Consider the following 19,172-nt stretch of genomic DNA (forward strand, 5'->3'; position numbering starts at 1 on the left):
CATTTCGTTGTTCATCCAGCCTTCCAGTTCTTTCATTTCCCATCTCTGAATCCCTTCTCATTTGTATTATTTCTTGATGTTCCTCAAGATGTTGAGATGTTTCTTGATGCATTTCTTGAGTTCTTCTCTCCTGCTCCCTCTCTCGTTTATTTCTGAGACGTTGACCTCTTTTTGGCTCTGTCTCTCGAGTCCTTATCTCCTGCTCCCTCTCTCGTTTATTTCTGAGACGTTGACTTCTTTTTGGCTCTGTCTCTCGAGTCCTTCTCTCCTGCTCCCTCTCTCGTTTATTTCTGAGACGTTGACATCTTTTTGGCTCTGTCTCTCGAGTCCTTATCTCCTGCTCCCTCTCTCGTTTATTTCTGAGACGTTGACTTTTTTTTTGCTCTGCCTCTCGAGTCCTTCTCTCCTGCTCCCTCTCTCGTTTATTTCTGAGACGTTGACTTATTTCTGGCTCTGTCTCTTGTGTTCTTCTCTCCTGCTCCAACTCTTGTTTATTGATGAGACGTTGACTTCTTTTTGGCTCTGTCTCTCGAGTCCTTCTCTCCTGCTCATTCTCTCGTTTATTTCTGAGACGTTGACTTCTTTCTGGCTCTGTCTCTTGAGTTGTTCTCTCCTGCTCCCTCTCTCGTTTATTTCTGAGATGTTGAGTTGTTTTTTGCTGCATCTCATGTACACTTCTCTCCCGCTGTCTCCCCTGTCTATCTTCTAGACACTGAGATGTTTCAGGCTGTGTCTCTTGTGCCCTTCTCTCCTGGTTCGTCTCATGTGCACTTCTCTCCCGCTGTGTACCCTGACTATCTTGGAGACAGTGAGATGTTTCTGGCTGTGTCTGTTGTGCCCTTTTCTCCTTGTTTATTTCTGGATTATCTCGGAGATTTTGTGTTGTTTCTTGCTGAGTCAGTTGTTCCTTTCTCCTCCTCATTACTTCTCGATGTTTCTTTTTCTCATCACACGACCGCCCTGTATGTTTATTCTTTCCTCTTGGCATGATTTGAAAACAGAATCTCTGTTGGCAATGAAGACTGTAATAAGTTATACAAAATGGAATTTTTCCGAATTTTAAAAAGCCGAAACACACTCTCAGATGAATTTATTCAAAATGGTAGATATGAGATCAAATGAAATAAATCACAAAGAAATTTTGTTGAAATCTCAGTTGTCAAAGAAAACAGATCAATTTCTTGAAAATTGTTCCTTTCCTCTAGAATGAAATCAATCACAATGAAACCTGTTGCCAATTACAATGAAATGTCTTTTTAAATATGTTATCAATTTAAACGTCAAATAAAAACCAATAAAATGTTTTCAATGAAAGACAATCGTTAATCTCAAAATTGTAAAGATGTAACAAATGGGTTAATTTTAATGTTAGAAAACAGTCTTTATGAATTAAAGACAATAGTCAAGAAGTCTGTATTCTCAAAATGATAAAGATTTTTCAAATTGGGTAAATTTAACGTATAAAAAGTTTATGTCAAAATATTTTGTGTAAAAAATTTAAAAAATAGTCAACGATGACAGTGAAAAAACAATCAATTTGAATCTAAGTTGTCAATGAAAAGTCAGCAATTATTTTTTTGTTAAACAGTTTTTGAAATTAAAAGTATGTGTTAAAATGCAGTAATATTAAGTGAGAAGTAAATCAATTCAATGAAAAACAAACAATGAATTTTACAATGAAATGCAATCAAATGGTAATGTTATAAAATTATTCGTTTAAATGAAATGCACTCTTCTCTATGCCTGCGCCTCCACAAACAGATCAGAGCGTCTTCACACTATGCACCCGACCTCACAACTTATCTTCTTTTAAAAAAGTCAACGATGACAAAGTGAAATTTCAATGATTTTAGTTTTCAAAGGCAAGCTTTTAGAATCTAGAAATTTCAAAATGGTAAAGATGAAACAAACGTGGAATATTTAACGTTAGTAAAACGTTTTTTCAGAGGCAGGGGAGGAAGAGGGGGAGGGGAGGGGGGAGAGAGGGAGGGAGGGGTGTTGAAATTATCAGTTTTTAAAAGTAATGTTAAGTGAGAAATAAATCAAAGCAATGAAATAAAAATATAGAATTTAACAATAAAATGTTAATGTTAAAAATGAAATGCACTCTTGAAGATTTATAATGAACAGTTAAATGAGAAAAATCAAATTGATAAAAATAAAGAAAATTACAATGAAATGCAATAAAATGTTATTCTTTAAAAAATAAGCTTGTAAATTAAATGGAATTTTTAAGATTTATATAATGAGCAGGTTGATGTGATACAAATAAATTCAATCCAATAAAAATAAAGCTGATTTTTATCGTCACAAATGCAATCCACGACTCCTGTCTTCACAAGCAAAGTAAGAATGACGGTTAGTGAAGAATTCAAACAATCGCTGAGCGTTCAAGATGATGTGTGCGCGCCTCCTGCACCAAAGGGGGGGGGGGGGGGGGTGGTGCGTTTGTCGTCACACACAAAGATGAGGAGGGAGAGGGGGAAAAGTGTGGAGGGAGGGGGGGGGTGGGATCGGAGGGGGAGGGGGAGGGAGGGGTGTTGAAATTATTAGTCTTTAAAAGTAATGTTAAGTGAGAAATAAATCAATTCAATGAAATACAAATATTGAATTTAACAATAAAATGTTAATGTTAAAAATGAAATGCACTCCTGAAGATTTATAATGAACAGTTAAATTAGTAAATTCAAATTGATAAAAATAAAGAAAATAACAATGAAATGCAATAAAATATTTTTTTTTTAAAAATAAGCTTGTAAATTAAATTGACTTTTTAAGATTTATATAATGATCAGGTTGATGTGAAACAATAAATTCTATCCAATAAAAATAAAGCTGATTATTATTGTCAGACAAATGCAATCCACGACTCCTGTCTTCACAAGCAAAGTCAGAATGACGGTTAGTGAAGAATTCAAACATTTGCTGAGCGTTCAAGATGCTGTGCGCGCGCCTCCTGCACCAAAGGGGGGGGGGGGGGGTGGTGCGTTTGTCGTCACACACAAAGATGAGGAGGGAGAGGGGGAAGAGTGTGGAGGGAGGGGGGGTGTGGGATCGGAGGTGGAGAGGGGTGTGGGGGTCTAAGCTATTGCAGTAAAGTAAACAGTGTCACTAATGCCAGCGTGTTGTAGAGTAATTAGTCGTTAAGAAATAAGCTCGGTGCTTCCTGTGAAAACCTACCGGTACTCGCGGTAAAGTGAAGAAGCGGTCTCAATTAATAAGCGGCCGATTGGCGATCGTGGAGGCGAGGATCATATCTGTGGCCGGGCAGGGGGGGGGGGGGGGGGGGGGGTGGGTGGTCGTCAGTATTGTTAGTCTGCTCGTTTTCGGACCATGATAACGGGAGAAAAAGGGAGTGAAATTGATTGCTATTTGCCGCGAGTTCGTAAGTTACGCGATCGGAGCATTTTGTCCCTGCATGTTTTCGCATGAAGCTCCGAGATTATCTGTTATAGAATAATAACTGTACAACAGGCTGGCATTAGTGACAATGTTCAATTCACCGCGTTATAGTTCAGGCCCTCAATTTCATGAATGAATGTCTGAGTAAGTGAGTGAGTGAGTGAATGAATAAGGAATGAATGAATGAATGAATGAATCTATTAACGTTATAAAGGGTGCAATTAGATTAATTAAAGTCCATACAGTTAGATGTTCATAAATTCCGGCCTTTAGTCTTTCCTTTCAGGTAGGTGATTCATGGGTTCATTTGTGTTCCAGCACATCAGCATGGACCTTGTTCTCTTGCATCTTTATCCACTTCGCAGCACTTTCTTCTGTCTTTTTTTATGTTTTTTGCACTAAATACAATGAAGCTGATGCAAGTTTCCATGACATTTATTCCACAGAACAACACATTTGAATCTCCAGTAAAACAGGCATCTGTGAAGCCCTCTCAGCCATTTTGTGTGCTGGCCTGAAACAAAGCGCGTGATTGGCCAACTGGCAGACAACTCAATGTCAAACGTGCATTGATTGGAATATTAAAATCTCGACATATTGTTCGTTCTTCTCTAATTTAATTAAGTTGTGCATGTGTTGTTCATATCGAGTTTCAGGGGTCTGAAACACGTTAATATTTTTACATAATATGTGAACATCTCATGTTGTTTTGAAAGCTCCTCGGCTCACAGGCTATTCTCTGTACGGTAACTATGGCAACGATGTCTTTGAGCATCGGGGCTTGTGTGGGTGATAAGCCAGTTTAGTTTTGAAGTATTGGGGGGGGGGGGGGGGGTGTATGTTATCCATTAAAAACGTGCGCTTAAACACGATGGAATGAAATGAGAAGCGCATACTTAGAAAGAAAAGCGAAATCTCTGACGAAGTGGAAAAGACGTGGGCGGTCCTGCGGCCCCCAATAGCCCCCAAAGGGGGGGGGGGGGGGGGGGCCTCACACACACTAACCACCCCCACACACAGAGTTGGAAAAGTGCATAAAGACCGTTCCCTACCTGTAGCCCCCAGGGGAGATTTGGTCGTCGAAGTCGGGTCCCTGCCGTCTTAAAATATCGTATCTTGAAGTCGTCGAAGTCGGGTCCGTCTCGGCAACGCGTGGGGGTGGTGGTGGGGGGGTCAGCGGTGCGGCATCACACACACGAAGCTTCGACACACACAGAGCCTTAAAAGTGTAAATGCCCGACCTCTTTTCCGTTTTTCTCTAATTTAATTAAGATGTGCAGGTGGTGTTCTTATCGAGGTTCAGGGGTGAATGACGTAAATATTTTCACACAATATGGGAACATCTCATGTTGTCTTGAAGGCTCCTCGGCCCACATCTGACTCTCTGTACTGTCACTATGGCAACGATGTCTATGAGCACTGGGCATTGTGACATCACACGATGGAACGTTCACCATAGGCTGGGGCTCCTGCATAGGCATATGTAAATGAATCCATTCCGATTGGACATATGTGAAGATTGGGCATTGTGACATCACACGATGGAACGTTCAGCAGGGGCTGGGGCTGGTGAAGGTTCTGTGGGTGTGAAGCCAGTTTAGTTTTGAAATATTGGGGGGGGGGGGGGGGGTTAGGATTTGATTAAAAACGTACACTTAAACACGTCGAAATGTAATGAGGAACGGATACTTAGAAAGAAAAGAGAAATCTCTACCAAAATGGAAAAGATGTCGGCGATTCAGCGTTCCCCCTTATCCTTAAACTTTGACCCCTTGTTCTGGTCTTCCCCAACATCCGGAACAATCTTCCTGCATCTAGCCTGTCCAACCCCTTAAGAATTTTAAACGTCTCTATAAGATACCCCCTCAATCTTCTAAAATCTAGCGATTACAAGGCGAGTCTATCCAGTCTTTCTTCATATGAAAGTTCTGACATAACAGGAATCAGCCTGGTGAACCTTCTCTGTACTCCCTCTCTATGGCAACGATGTCTTTGAGCATTGGGCATTGTGACATCACACGATGGAACGTTCACCATTGGCTGGGGCTCCTGCATAGGCATATGTAAATGGATCCATTCCGATTGGACATATGTGAAGATTGGGCATTGTGACATCACACGATGGAACGTTCAGCAGGGGCTGGGGCTGGAGAAGGTTCTGTGGGTGTGAAGCCAGTTCAGTTTTGAAATATTGGGGGGGGGGGGGGAAGGATTTGATTAAAAACGTGTACCTAAACACGACTGAATGTAATGAGGAGCGGATACGTAGAAAGAAAAGTGAAATCTCTACCGAAATGGAAAAGATGTCGGCGATTCTGCGTCCAGTTTCGGAGTTGCAGGGAATCAATGGAAGAAATGTGACAGCCGGACGGAGTTCCGTTTCGGAATCTTGGGCGAGAGTTTTATATATTATATGATAGATAGATAGAAGATAGAAGATTGGCTTTTGACTGCCCTCGATTACAGCTTTTGTGTTAAGTCAATGGAAAAGCAATAGGGAGGTTTCACGGCAGTCGGGTCACGACCCATGACCCGTACTGTTGCAACGCTAATCCAAGTGGAGTACACGCGATGAACCGCATAGCGGGCCCATTAAAACCCGCCGAAAATGTCAATTTTTGTGCTGTAAATAATTATGGAAATCGGGATAAGCGTGTGAGACATTTAGCCTACTTCAGAATTCCAAAAGTGAGTAGAAATGACGGTAGATAGAAGCGAGAGCTGAAGGGACAACAACAGCCAGAGTGCTTGGCGAACATTGGCCGTTTGCTCACTGCATTTCATCAACTAAGGCATTACTTGTGTTTTTTCTTGATTCTTTTGGCATCTAAAAAGTTTCAGAAGTGATAAATCTGGTTGTAAATTTTTTAAATCGCCCATGGTTCTCAAGTGGGTTTATACATACAAAATGAAAACGCATCTGAAGGAAAATTTACAGCCAGATTTATCACTTCTGAGACTTTTTAGATACCAAAGGAATGAAGAAAAAACACAAATAATGCCTTACTGTTGATGAAATGCAGTGAGCAAACGAGATAATTCCCAATATTTTCAATTCCGATATCTGCACAGCCAATGTTTACCAAGCACTTTAGCTGCTGTTGTCCCTTCAGCTCTCGCTTCTATTTACCTACATTTCGCTTCACTTTTGGAATTATGAAGTTGGGTCTCTCACAGTACTTACCTCGACTTCCACAATTTTTTTCATCACAAAAATTCAACATTTTGGCGGTTTTTAACAGGTAGGAAAGTACGCGTTTCTTGCATTAATAAAATATTCCGGAAGTTACGGATGTCCTCCAGATGGATTGAGCGGCTCAGTGCGTCAAGCCCTATGACCCAGTGACCTTACGTGCAACCCCCCTATAGGGAACAATATGCTAATTTCCGAGTATAAAAATGGCCATAACTTTTTTAATACTGAAGATATGAAAGTGAATTAGGTGTTAAATTAAACTTCTTTTTATGCTTTATCTGATGGGATAAATTGCAGACTTGATTTTTTAAACCTCAAAATTTTGTAACATTGCTATACCTAGGGACAATGAACCACCTACGACCATAGACCATACCATAGATAGAGTATAGACCCACCATACCATAGACCGAGTCATACCATGGAGCCAATTGGCCTACAAGCATGTACGTCTTTGGAGTGTGGGAGGAAACCCGGAGCTCGAACATCTTTGATACAAACTTGGTGCAGACAGCACCCGAGGTCAGGATCGAACCCGTGTCTCTGGCGCTGTGAGGCAGCGCCTCGACCGCTGTGCCACCGTTTACCTGGCCGCATTACTGCAATGACTTGAGTCAAACCCCATGGGGGTAGCAGGCAGTTCATTCGCACCCACGGCCGGCAGAGCGTCGACGGTTTGGGCGGCCGGGCAGTGGTTTCACCTGGTTGCTGGGGCCCCGGCCGCGCGCGTGCCCGCGGTTGCTGGAGCGCGTGCCCGCGGTTGCTGGGGAGGAGGGGGGCGCGTGCCCGCGCTTGCTGGGTCCCGGGCCGCGCGCGTGCCCGCGGTTGTGAGATGGCGGGTCGGCGGGAATCGGAGGCCGCGTCGGACAGCGACAGCGACGAGACCATCGTGGCGGGGTCGGTGCAGGAGAGCGAGGAGGAGGAGGAGGAGGAGGGGGACGAGCGGCGCGCGGACAGGTACCCGCCTCCCGCTCGAGGGGCCAACGGCCGTCAGTGCCGCGTGAACCCCGGCCCGACTTAACCTCCCTCCATCCATCTCCGCGCCGTCGTCTCCTCGGCCCTCACCGGCTGCACATGTTCACCGCGACCCCAGCCTGACCGCACCCAGTGCACCCGCCACCACCGTGACCGCACCCACCGTGACCGCACCCATCACACTGCACCCACCACCCCTGCACCCACCGTGACTGCACCCATCACACTGCACCCGCCACCACCGTGACCGCACCCACCGTGACCGCACCCATCACACTGCACCCACCACCACCGTGACCGCACCCAGTGCACCCGCCACCACCGTCACCGCTCCCACCGTGACCGTGACTGCACCCATCACACTGCACCCACCACCACCGTGACCGCACCCACCGTGACTGCACCCATCACCCTGCACCCACCGTGACCGCACCCACCGTGACCGCACCCACCACCCCTGCACCCACCGTGACTGTACCCATCACCCTGCACCCACCACCCCTGCACCCACCGTGACCGCACCCACCACCACCGTGACCGCACCCACCGTGACTGCACCCATCACCACCCCTGCACCCACCGTCACCGCACCCACCACCACTGCACCCACCACCCCTGCACCCACCGTCACCGCACCCACCACCACCGCACCCATCACCACCGTCACCGCACCCACCACCACCGCACCCATCACCACCGTCACCGCACCCACCACCACCGCACCCATCACCACCGTCACCGCACCCACCACCACTGCACTCACCGTGACTGCACCCACCGTGACTGCACCCACCACCACCGCACCCACCACCACCGCACCCATCACCACTGCACCCACCGTGACTGCACCCACCACCACCGTGACCGTACCCACCGTGACCGCACCCATCACCACTGCACTCACCACCACTGTACCCACCGTGACTGCACCCACCACCACTGCACCCACCACCACTGCACCCACCACCTCTGCACGCACCATACCCACCACCACTGCAACCGCCCCCACCACCACTGCACCGTTCGTGACTATACCTACCATGACTGCACCCACAGCAACTGCACCAAATGTATCCACCACACCCATTGCACCCACCATCACCCCACTCACCACCACTGCACCCCCCCACACCCATCGTGACCGCGCACGCTGTACCCACACCCATCGTGACCATGCCCATCGTGACTTCACCCACAGCAACTGCACCAAATGTATCCACCGAACCCACCGTGACTGCCCTCCGTGACAGAAAGCACCGCAACTGTAACGACTGACCACGCACACAGTACCCACACCCATCGTGACCTCACCCACCACGGCCACCCACTGTACCCACCGTGTACGTACCCATCGTGACCACCAACTATCGGCAACCACCACGCCCCTGTGACTGTGCCCACCAAGCCCACCACAACTGCACCTACTGTCACCGTACCCCTACCATGACAGTACCCATCAATTCCACTGTGACAATGCCCACTGACCCACCCCGCTGTACCCACCATGACCGTATCCACCGTGCCCGCGACCACCTTGACCAAACCTACCATCGCCGTACCCACGCGCCACGCCCACCGTGACCATCCCTACCACATTCACCGTGACCATCTCTACCACATTCACCGTGACCGCATCAACCATGACAGTACCCACCATACGCACTGTGACCCCAGTCACTGTGACCCCACCACATCAAACATGACCATAGCTTCCACGCCTACCCTATTACTGCCTTCGATTCTCCTGCTTTTCAATCACGTGCACCACTCAGTCAGAACAGTTTTGCACAGGAGCTTCTGCCCATAATGTGTGTGCTGAACATGATACCAAGACAAACTTATGGCCTGTACATGATCCATATCCCTCCGTGGCCTGCATATCCCTGTTCCTTTCTAAAAGCCTCTCAAACACCACTATCATCTCTGCCTCCTCCACCACCCAGCAGTGCTATAGAGTCATGCAGTGTGAAAACAGGCCCTTCACTCAACTAGCCCATGCCGACTAACGTGCCCCATCTACACGAGAGGCTTTGGAGAGAGGGTGCAGAGGAGGTTTACCAGAATGCTACCTGGGTTAGAGGGTTTCAGCCACAAGGAGAGGTTTGTTCATTCCTATTGTTTTCTTTGGAAAGTCGGAGGTGGAGGGCAGACAGTCAGAACCTTTTTTCTCAGGGTGGAAATGAGCAACACTGGAGAGCACGGCTATAAGGTGAGAGGGGGAAAGTTTAATGAAGACGTGCGTGACAAGTGTTTTACACAGTGGTGGGGGCCTAGAATGCATTGATAGGAGTGGTAGTGGAGGCAGATACGATAGTGACATTGAAGAGGCCTTCAGATAGGAAGATGGAAGTGCAAAGAAGAGAGATACCTGTATATGGATCATGTACAGGTAGAAAAGATCAGTTTAAATTGACATCATGTTTGACACAAACAATGTGGACTAAAGGGCTCGTTGCTGTACTGTGTTTTACACACACAAAGCCATTAATATATGGAAATAGGTGCCAGAAGAGATGGTGGAATCAATGCTTTTCAGCTGTATCGTAGAATCATTACATTTAAGAAACTTCGAGAGGAAATTGGACAGATAGGGCAGTATCATTGCAGGCCTTAATGCAGGCTAATGGAATTCGTGCAGGTTGGCAAAAAGGGCAGCCTGGATGTGGCAGAGGCCCTGTTTCTGTGCGGCACAACTCCATTACTCGATTATTCTTCAAGTAGCTTTTAAATGTTAGCAGGTTGAAATATCATTTGCATACTTATAATGCTGCACCTTGCCAAATTGTATTTTCATTATTGTAATTTTTTTCTTGCTTTCATCTAGAATGCTGTTTATTCATAAAAATGCTTTTCAGCTGTACAATACAATGAATGATTTTACTTCAAGGATGGAAGCTCCATTTGAAGGTAATATTTTACATTTTGTTTTATATACTGTATGATCAACAGTTCCTTTCTCTTCTGTCTAATTTCCTCCCTCCTGGATATTGCACTTTTTTCAAGACAATATTTGCCAGATCAGTAATTGTCTAGTTACAATGGCTTGTATTAGCACGGAGATTGCCAGTGAAATTGTTCTTTTTATGCAAAGGGTATTGCAGCTGAGTCCAATCGTTTTATTTCCCAAAGGCACCCACATACATTCTAAATTACTGGCAAACGAGAGTACAGTTTTTCAAAGAAATTAATCTTCATCTGAGATAGACACAAAATGCTGGAGTAACTCTGCAGGTTAGGCAACATTCCTGGAGAAAAGGAATAGGTGGTGTTTCGGGTTGAGACCCTTCTTCAGATAGAGTCAGGAGAGAGGGAAACTAGTTATGAAAATATACATAGAACAAATCAGAGCTGGCACTGATGACCCAGGAAAGATGGAGCCCGCAATGGTCCATTGTTGGCTGTGGAAGAGATGATAACGAAGGGACAGTGAAACTACCAGGACGACTAGGCTGGGGGAAGGACGGAGATAAAGGGAATGCAAGAGTTACTTGAAATTACAAACTATGCTGCAAAACTAGACAAATTTGACAAATTGTAAAATAAGAGATTCAGTAGATAATTGACATGTGTAAGTTCTGGGGATTTCTTAACTATGGGCTCCATCTGTAGACTGTGACCTATGTGACCATTAAATCAAGAAATCACGACAGTTACATTCTTTCTCTGCAAACGTCAGAGGTCCATTTGTCAGCTTTATAATTGTACCTTGTTTTCCAACTATTCTCTTGATTATTTTATATGCTGGGTTATAGTCTTGTTTTCCAAGTCATTATTATGTCAAATAGCTGTCAGAATTAAATAGTGTAACATAACATTACTCAACGTAATCTCAGATCATTCAAATTGGTACGCTAATTTCAAATTTTCTATCTGTTGCTTGTGCTGCCTTTGCCAATTGCACTCCAAGCTTGAAGTACAGAGTAAAGTCCAGTTTCTTAGGCAGATAGTTAGTTGCTTCCTGATTTGTCTGACTTAGAAGGAGTTTTTTGTTGGCTTTAAGATGTCGAGCCAATAATGGTAAACCAGGCTATTTATACTCGAATTTTTACTAACTCGACTAAGTGGGACCCATTGGGTCCCTGTCACACGGGAGGCCTGGTCCTCCAATGCAACCTGTTCCCCAACGCAATATTCCACCACTCACCTGTTTCCCCAACGCAACCCGTTCCTCAAACGCAATATTGCACCAATCACCCATAGCCCCCAACTGCGGCTCATTTCGTCTTATTCACCTTTCTCATTTTAAACTTTAAAAAAAATGCAAGCAGAACCCAGTGTATTGGGATAGCAACATTGTTGCGAATAGGGCTACAATCCCATTGTGACATCGTAGCTGGGAACCGCCAGTGCAGATTTGAAGAAATCCTTAAAGTGGGATTTTGTAAAGTTAAAAATGTTAATAACTTGTAAAATATAACATCAATCTGAACGGAACTTGACACTACACCACAGGACAATGGTGAGTAAGGTGATGCTAAAAATGTTAGCACTATTGTGTACCATTTTGGCGTATTTCAGATCATAAAAAGCTAGCAAACAAACACGCTCACAGACAAGATGAGAGTTTTAGTAATATACTAGACTACCATGTTCACACGGGTCCCCCGACGCAATATTCCACCTCTCCACCAATTCCAATATTGGTATGGGTGTTGTTGGCTGCAGGGACTACTGGTCTCCAGAGGGCTAGTATGGACATTTTGGGTCAAATGGATTCTTGGGGTGGCAGCTCAGTCCCTCAAGCCTGATGTGCTGGTAGCTCACTCACGACTGGTGGGCTGGCAGTTGACTCACGGCTATTCCTTGAAATTCCATTTCAAGCAGAGTGCAAGGCCACCAAATTCAAATCCATTTTCCTACCATTTCAAGCAGAGTGCAAGGCCACCAAATTCAAGTGCAGTTTCTTACCTCTTCGAGCAGCGTGCAAGGCCACAAAACAAGTGCAGTTTCATACCACTTCAAGCAGGGTGCAAGACCACAAAATTCAAGTTCAATTTCCTACGACTTCATGCAGGGTGCAAGACCACAAAATTCAAGTTCAATTTCCTACTTCATGCAGGGTGCAAGGCCACCGAATTCAAGTGCAGTTTCCTACCACTTCAAGCAGGGTGCAAGTCCACCAAATTCAAGCGCAGTTTCATACCACTTCAAGCAGGGTGCAAGGCCACCAAATTCAAGTGCAGTTTCATACCATTCAAGGAGGGTGCAAGACCACCAAATTAAAATGCAGTTTCATACCATTTCAAGCAAGGGGAAACCACCATAAAACCACACAAAACACCACACTCACAGTTCAGTAGACATTCAGTGTGTTCAGTTGATGCACAGCTTAGACAGAGTTGTGACCTCCCCCTCCCCCATCATGCAGAGACTGAGCCACACCCACACTTCCGGGTTTTATAATCCCTCCCCCTTCACCCGGAAAAGTGTGGCCTTCATGGCGTGATTGACAGGAGAGAGATTCTCAACATTTTTTAAACACTAATAACACTTTTATATTTTATTGATGGGAAGATTCCTCTGCACCTGATCAGCGGAGGGGGACTGAGTAAGATGGGCAAAAATCACAGCCGTAAGTGGTAGCGTTTTACCTAAAATCAATATAGTGCAAACAGGAAGTTGTCAAGTTAGACAAACAGCCCTTTACAGTGCATTTTCACTTCAACCCAAAACCCCACCAAACAACCATTTGCAGTGCATTTTTACTTCAACCCAAACAACCATTTGCAGTGCATTTTTACTTCAACCCAAACAACCATTTGCATTGCATTTTTACTTCAACCCAAACAACCATTTGTAGTGTATTTTTACTTCAACCCAAACAACCATTTGCATTGCATTTTTACTTCAACCCAAACAACCATTTGTAGTGTATTTTTACTTCAACCCAAACAACCATTTGCAGTGCATTTTTACTTCAACCCAAACAACCATTTGCAGTGCATTTTTACTTCAACCCAAACAACCATTTGTAGTGCATTTTTACTTCAACCCAAACAAACATTTGCAGTGCATTTTTACTTCAACCCAAACAACCATTTGCAGTGCATTTTACTTCAACCCAAACAACCATTTGCAGTGCATTTTTACTTCAACCCAAACAACCATTTGCAGTGCATTTTTACTTCAACCCAAACAACCATTTGCAGTGCATTTTTACTTCAACCCAAACAACCATTTGCAGCGCATTTTTACTTCAACCCAAACAACCATTTGCATTGCATTTTTACTTCAACCCAAACAACCATTTGTAGTGTATTTTTACTTCAACCCAAACAACCATTTGCAGTGCATTTTTACTTCAACCCAAACAACCATTTGCAGTGCATTTTTACTTCAACCCAAACAACCATTTGTAGTGCATTTTTACTTCAACCCAAACAAACATTTGCAGTGCATTTTTACTTCAACCCAAACAACCATTTGCAGTGCATTTTACTTCAACCCAAACAACCATTTGCAGTGCATTTTTACTTCAACCCAAACAACCATTTGCAGTGCATTTTTACTTCAACCCAAACAACCATTTGCAGTGCATTTTTACTTCAACCCAAACAACCATTTGCAGCGCATTTTTACTTCAACCCAAACAACCATTTGCAGTGCATTTTTACTTCAAACCAACCATATTTTCATTTTCAAACCACATTAAGGGCACTCACAGTTTTGTAGACATGTGTTCAGTGTTATTCAGAGCTCAGAGAGACGTGACCCTCTGGCTTCCTCCATCTTGCAGAGACTGAGTGAGGCACACCACGTCCGGGTTTATTGTCCCTCTCCCCTCCCGCCAGCGGGCGCCGCAGAGAGAATGGCGATTTTAAAAAAAACATTAATATCTCTGATTATTCATCGATGGGAAAAATCCTCCGGCCCCAGAAGGCGGAGGGGGGCTCTGAGCGAGATGGCCAAAAATTAGGGCGTAGGTGGCGCCGTTCTGTCGGAAATCACAGCACAGCGAGCCAAAAGTCAAGATCAGACTTTTAGTAATATGGATAGACTAGATTAAGTGGGATCCGTTGGATCCCAGCATCACATGGGAGGGTTGGTCACCCAACGCAATATTCCACCTCCCCACAATTTCCAATATTGCTGGCGTGGGGGTGGGGGGCTTTCTGTTGCGCTAGTTTGTACTATTTGTTATTTGTTGATCACACACACACACACCCTTCACCTCACACAGCCACTCACACACAGACATGCACACACACACACACACACACACACTCATTCACACACACACAGACTCATTCACACACACACACACACACACACTCATTCACAAACACCCAGACATCCACACAGACTCATTCACACACAGAGAGACTCATATACACACACACAAACACACACACACACATTCACACACACACTCATTCACACACACACACACACACACAGACTCATTCACACACACACACACACACAGACTCGTTCACACACACACACAGACTCATTCACACACACACACACACACACACACACACACACACACACACACACACACACACACACACACACACACACACACACACACACATTCACTCACACACACTCGCCCAATACTAAAATGCCAAGTAACTTCAGAACGTGTTGAATATACAGTGTGTAAAACAAATGCTTAAAGCCTCCTGTAGAGGCTGCTGGTGCTGAAGCAAAAACGTGCCTTAAATAACATTTAACAAACATATTCACCATAGACAGAGCAGTCAGCTCTCTTGAATTATTCAACGGCGCATGCACTCGGCGGCATCTTGACGTCACCCTCTTGCTTTTTGCCACGAACCGGAAATGACGTCATCAGCGCCATCTTGCAACTAAGCGAAAATCACAGAATGAGCGCCAATTTTGAAATTAAACAGTCCTGATCTAATGAAATGTTTATTCACGCTTTATCCATCCGAAAACTGTTGCAAGCAAGCCCTTTAAAAGCCAAGCCAATTGGACAAAAACACTTTGCAAGCCAACAAAACACATTTGCTGAAAGCCCTTTAAAAAGCCAACCCATTTGGGCTAAAGCACTTTGCAAGCCAACAAAACACATTTGCTGAAAGCCCTTTAAAAAGCCAACCCAATTGGACAAAAACACTTTGCAAGCCAACAAAACACATTTGCTTAAAGCCCTTTAAAAAGCCAACCCAATTGGGCAAACACTTTGCAAACAACAAACACATTTGCTGAAAACCACATCCCGGGGACTCACCGTGGAGTAGACGTGTGTTCAATGTTATTCGCAGCTCAGAGAGCCGTGACCCTCTCGCTTCCTCCGTCTGGCGGAGACTGAGTGAGCCACGACACTTCCGGGTTTTATAGTCCCTCCCCCCTGCCACCAGCGGGGGCAGCAGAGAGAATGGCGAAATTTTTTTAAACATTAATATCGCTCTGATTTTTCATCGATGGGAAATATCCTCCAGTTCAGTCCGGCGGAGGGGGGCTCTGAGCGAGGTTGCCAAAAATGACGGCCGTACGTAGTGGCGTTCTCTTGGAAATCACATCACAGTAAGTCAAAAGCAGTCAAGATCTTACTTTTAGTAATATAGACTAGACCAAGTGGGACCCGTTGAGTCCCTGTCACATGGGAGGCCTGGTCCCCCAACGCAACCCATTCTCCCAACGTAATATTTGACCACTCACCCATAGCTCCCACGGGAGGCCTGGTTCCCCAACACAACCCATTCCCCCAAAGCAACATTGCACCACTCACTCATAGCCCCCAACTGCGGCTCTTTTTGCCTTATTCTCCCTCTTTTTACACTTTAAAATAAATGCAATTGCACTTGCTAGCTAGCAGAACTCAGTGTACTGTGACTAAAAAAGATTCAATAGCACTTGCTAGCTAGCAGAACTCAGTGTACTGGGATTGCAACATGGTTGCGAGCAGGGCTACAATCCCATTGTGACTTTGTAGCTGGGAACTGCCAGTGCATATTTGAACAAATCCTTCTCAAAGTCAGATCTTGTCAAGCTAAAAATGTTACTAACTTGTAAAATATAACATCAATCTGAACGAATCTTGACAAAAACCACCACGAGACAATTCTGAGTAAGGTGGTACAAAATTTTAGCGCTCACAAGATGAGAGTTTTAGTGATATTTACTAGACCAAGTGGGACCCATTGGGTCCCTGTCACACGAGAGGCCTGGTCCCCCAATGCAACCCATTCCCCCAACGCAATATTCCACCACTCACCCGTAGCCCCCGGAGGCCTGGTTCCCCAACACAACCCGTTCCCCAAGGCAATATTCCACCACTCATGCTTTTTACCAACATAACCCGTTCCCCCAACGCATTATTCCACCAGGACAATGGTGAGTAAGGTGGTGCAAAAAAAAAATTTGCGCTATCGTGTACAGTTTTGCCATAGTTCCAGGTTCACATGGGATCACACGCATAGTTAGATAGAAAGATAGATAGATAGAAACAAACAAGATGAGAGTTTTGGTAATATATATAGATACTAATATGTATAGATACTACCGCCACAACAGATCAACGGTGGATGCGATCTCGCTGGCCCTCCACTCTGCTCTGCACCACTTGGACAACAAAAACTCATATGTCAGGCTGTTATTCATCGATTACAGCTCAGCATTTAACACAATCATCCCCTCCAAGCTGGTTACCAAACTTGCAGAACTGGGTCTCTGCGCATCCCTCTGCAATTGGATCCGCGACTTCCTCATTCACAGACCACAGTCTGTTCGTATTGGTGGAAATGTGTCAGCCTCGATAACAATCAGCACGGGAGCACCTCAAGGCTGCGAGCTCGGCCCCCTGCTGTACTCATTCTATACTCATGACTGCGTAGCCGGTCACAGTGCGAACTCCATCATCAAGTTCGCTGACGACACCACTGTTGTGGGACGTATCACTGATGGGGATGAGTCAGAGTATAGAAGAGAGATCAAGCAACTGTCCATATGGTGCCAGCACAATAACCTGGCCCTCAACACCAGCAAAACCAAGGAACTGATTGTGGACTTTGGAAGGAGTAGGATGGGGACCCACAGCCCCGTTTATATCAACGGGTCGATGGTTGAAAGGGTCAAGAGCTTCAAATTCCTGGACGTGCACATCTCTGAAGATCTTTCCTGGTCCGTGAACACTGATGCAATTATCAAGAAAGCTCATCAGCGCCTCTACTTCCTGAGAAGACTACGAAGAGTCGGTTTGTCTAGGAGGACTCTCTATAACTTCTACAGGTGCACAGTAGAGAGCATGCTGACCGGTTGCATTGTGGCTTGGTTTGGCAACTTGAGCGCCCTGGAAAGGAAAAGACTACAAAAAGTAGTAAACACTGCCCAGTCTATCATCGGCTCTGACCTTCCTTCCATCGAGGGGATTTATCGCAGTCGCTGCCTCAAAAAGGCTGGGGGCATCATCAACGACCCACCCCATCCTGGCCACACACTCATCTCCCAGCTACCTTCAGGTAGAAGGTACAGGAGCATGAAGACTGCAACAACCAGGTTCAGGAACAGCTACTTCCCCGCAGCCATCAGGTTATTAAACCTGGCTCGGACAAAACTTTGATTATTAATAACCAATTATCTGTTATTTGCACTTTATCAGTTTATTTATTCAAGTGTGTATATATTTATATTATAGTATATGGACACATTGATCTGTTTTGCAGTCAATACCTACTATGTTCTGTGTGCTGAAGCAAAGCAAGAATTTAAGTGTCCTATCAGGGACACATGACAATAAACTCACTTGAACTTGAACTTGTACTAGACCAAGTGGGACCCGTTGAGCCCTGTTCCCCCAACGCAATATTCCACCACTCATCCGTTCCCCCAACTCAACCCGTTTCTGCCACTCACCCATTCCCTCAATGCAATCCATTCCCCCCAATGCAATTTTGCACCACTCACCCATAGCCCCCAACTGCGCAGGGGCGGCTCCTTTCCCCTTATCCCACAGCACTCCCTCTTCATCCTCCCTCTTTAAACTTTTAAAAAATGCAAGCATTTGCTGCCAGGACTTTAAAAAAATTCTAATCCCACTTACCTTGCCTCACCCCAACACTCCCTCCCCCTCCTGTTCAGCATCCCTCTGCCAGGACTCATTGTTCTGTGATTGCAACATCCAATTTTGTGGGATATTTCATTAATGTTTTTAAATCACAGCATATATGATAATCATTATTTTAACATATAGCTCTGTGCTTAACAAAATCTGAATGGGTGGTCAGAAGTTCAAGAGTGCTTCCTTGGGTCCCCTCAAAGAATCCTTGAACCCCTAATACCTTTTCCAGACTGCTACTTACTCCTTCACCTACTTGCCTGATCTTGCTGGATTGCTGGGCAGGAAACATGAAAAACAAGTGTACCTGTATCAGAAGATAGACGCAAAATGCTGGAGAAACTCAGCAGGACAGGCAGCATTTCTGTATAGAAGGAATGGGTGATGTTTCAGGTCGAGACGCTTCTTCAGACCTGAAATGTCATCCATTCCTTCTATCCAGAGATGCTGCCTGTCCCGCTGAGTTTCTAAAGCATTTTGTGTTTATTTTCGGTGTAAACCAGCATCTACATTTCCCTTCTACACATTGTACCGGCATCAGGGTCTCTGTCCTCAGATTGTCATATACTTAGG

The 19,172-nt window shown here is 45.1% G+C and overlaps 1 protein-coding gene across 1 annotated transcript in view; it reads left to right on the forward strand.

Annotated features, from left to right (window-relative positions):
* The first annotated feature begins 7,430 nt into the window (after positions 1 to 7,430).
* Positions 7,431 to 19,172, forward strand: part of LOC116971596 (ankyrin repeat domain-containing protein 31-like) — a 45,944-nt gene continuing 34,202 nt past the window's right edge. The window contains exons 1-2 of the mRNA XM_033018831.1: positions 7,431 to 7,555; positions 10,398 to 10,480. Coding sequence (XP_032874722.1) covers positions 7,431 to 7,555; positions 10,398 to 10,480 — 208 coding nt within the window. The remainder of the gene's footprint in view (positions 7,556 to 10,397; positions 10,481 to 19,172) is intronic.

This window comes from Amblyraja radiata, chromosome 3 (assembly GCF_010909765.2).
Source record: "Amblyraja radiata isolate CabotCenter1 chromosome 3, sAmbRad1.1.pri, whole genome shotgun sequence".
NCBI classification, from domain to species: domain Eukaryota; kingdom Metazoa; phylum Chordata; class Chondrichthyes; order Rajiformes; family Rajidae; genus Amblyraja; species Amblyraja radiata.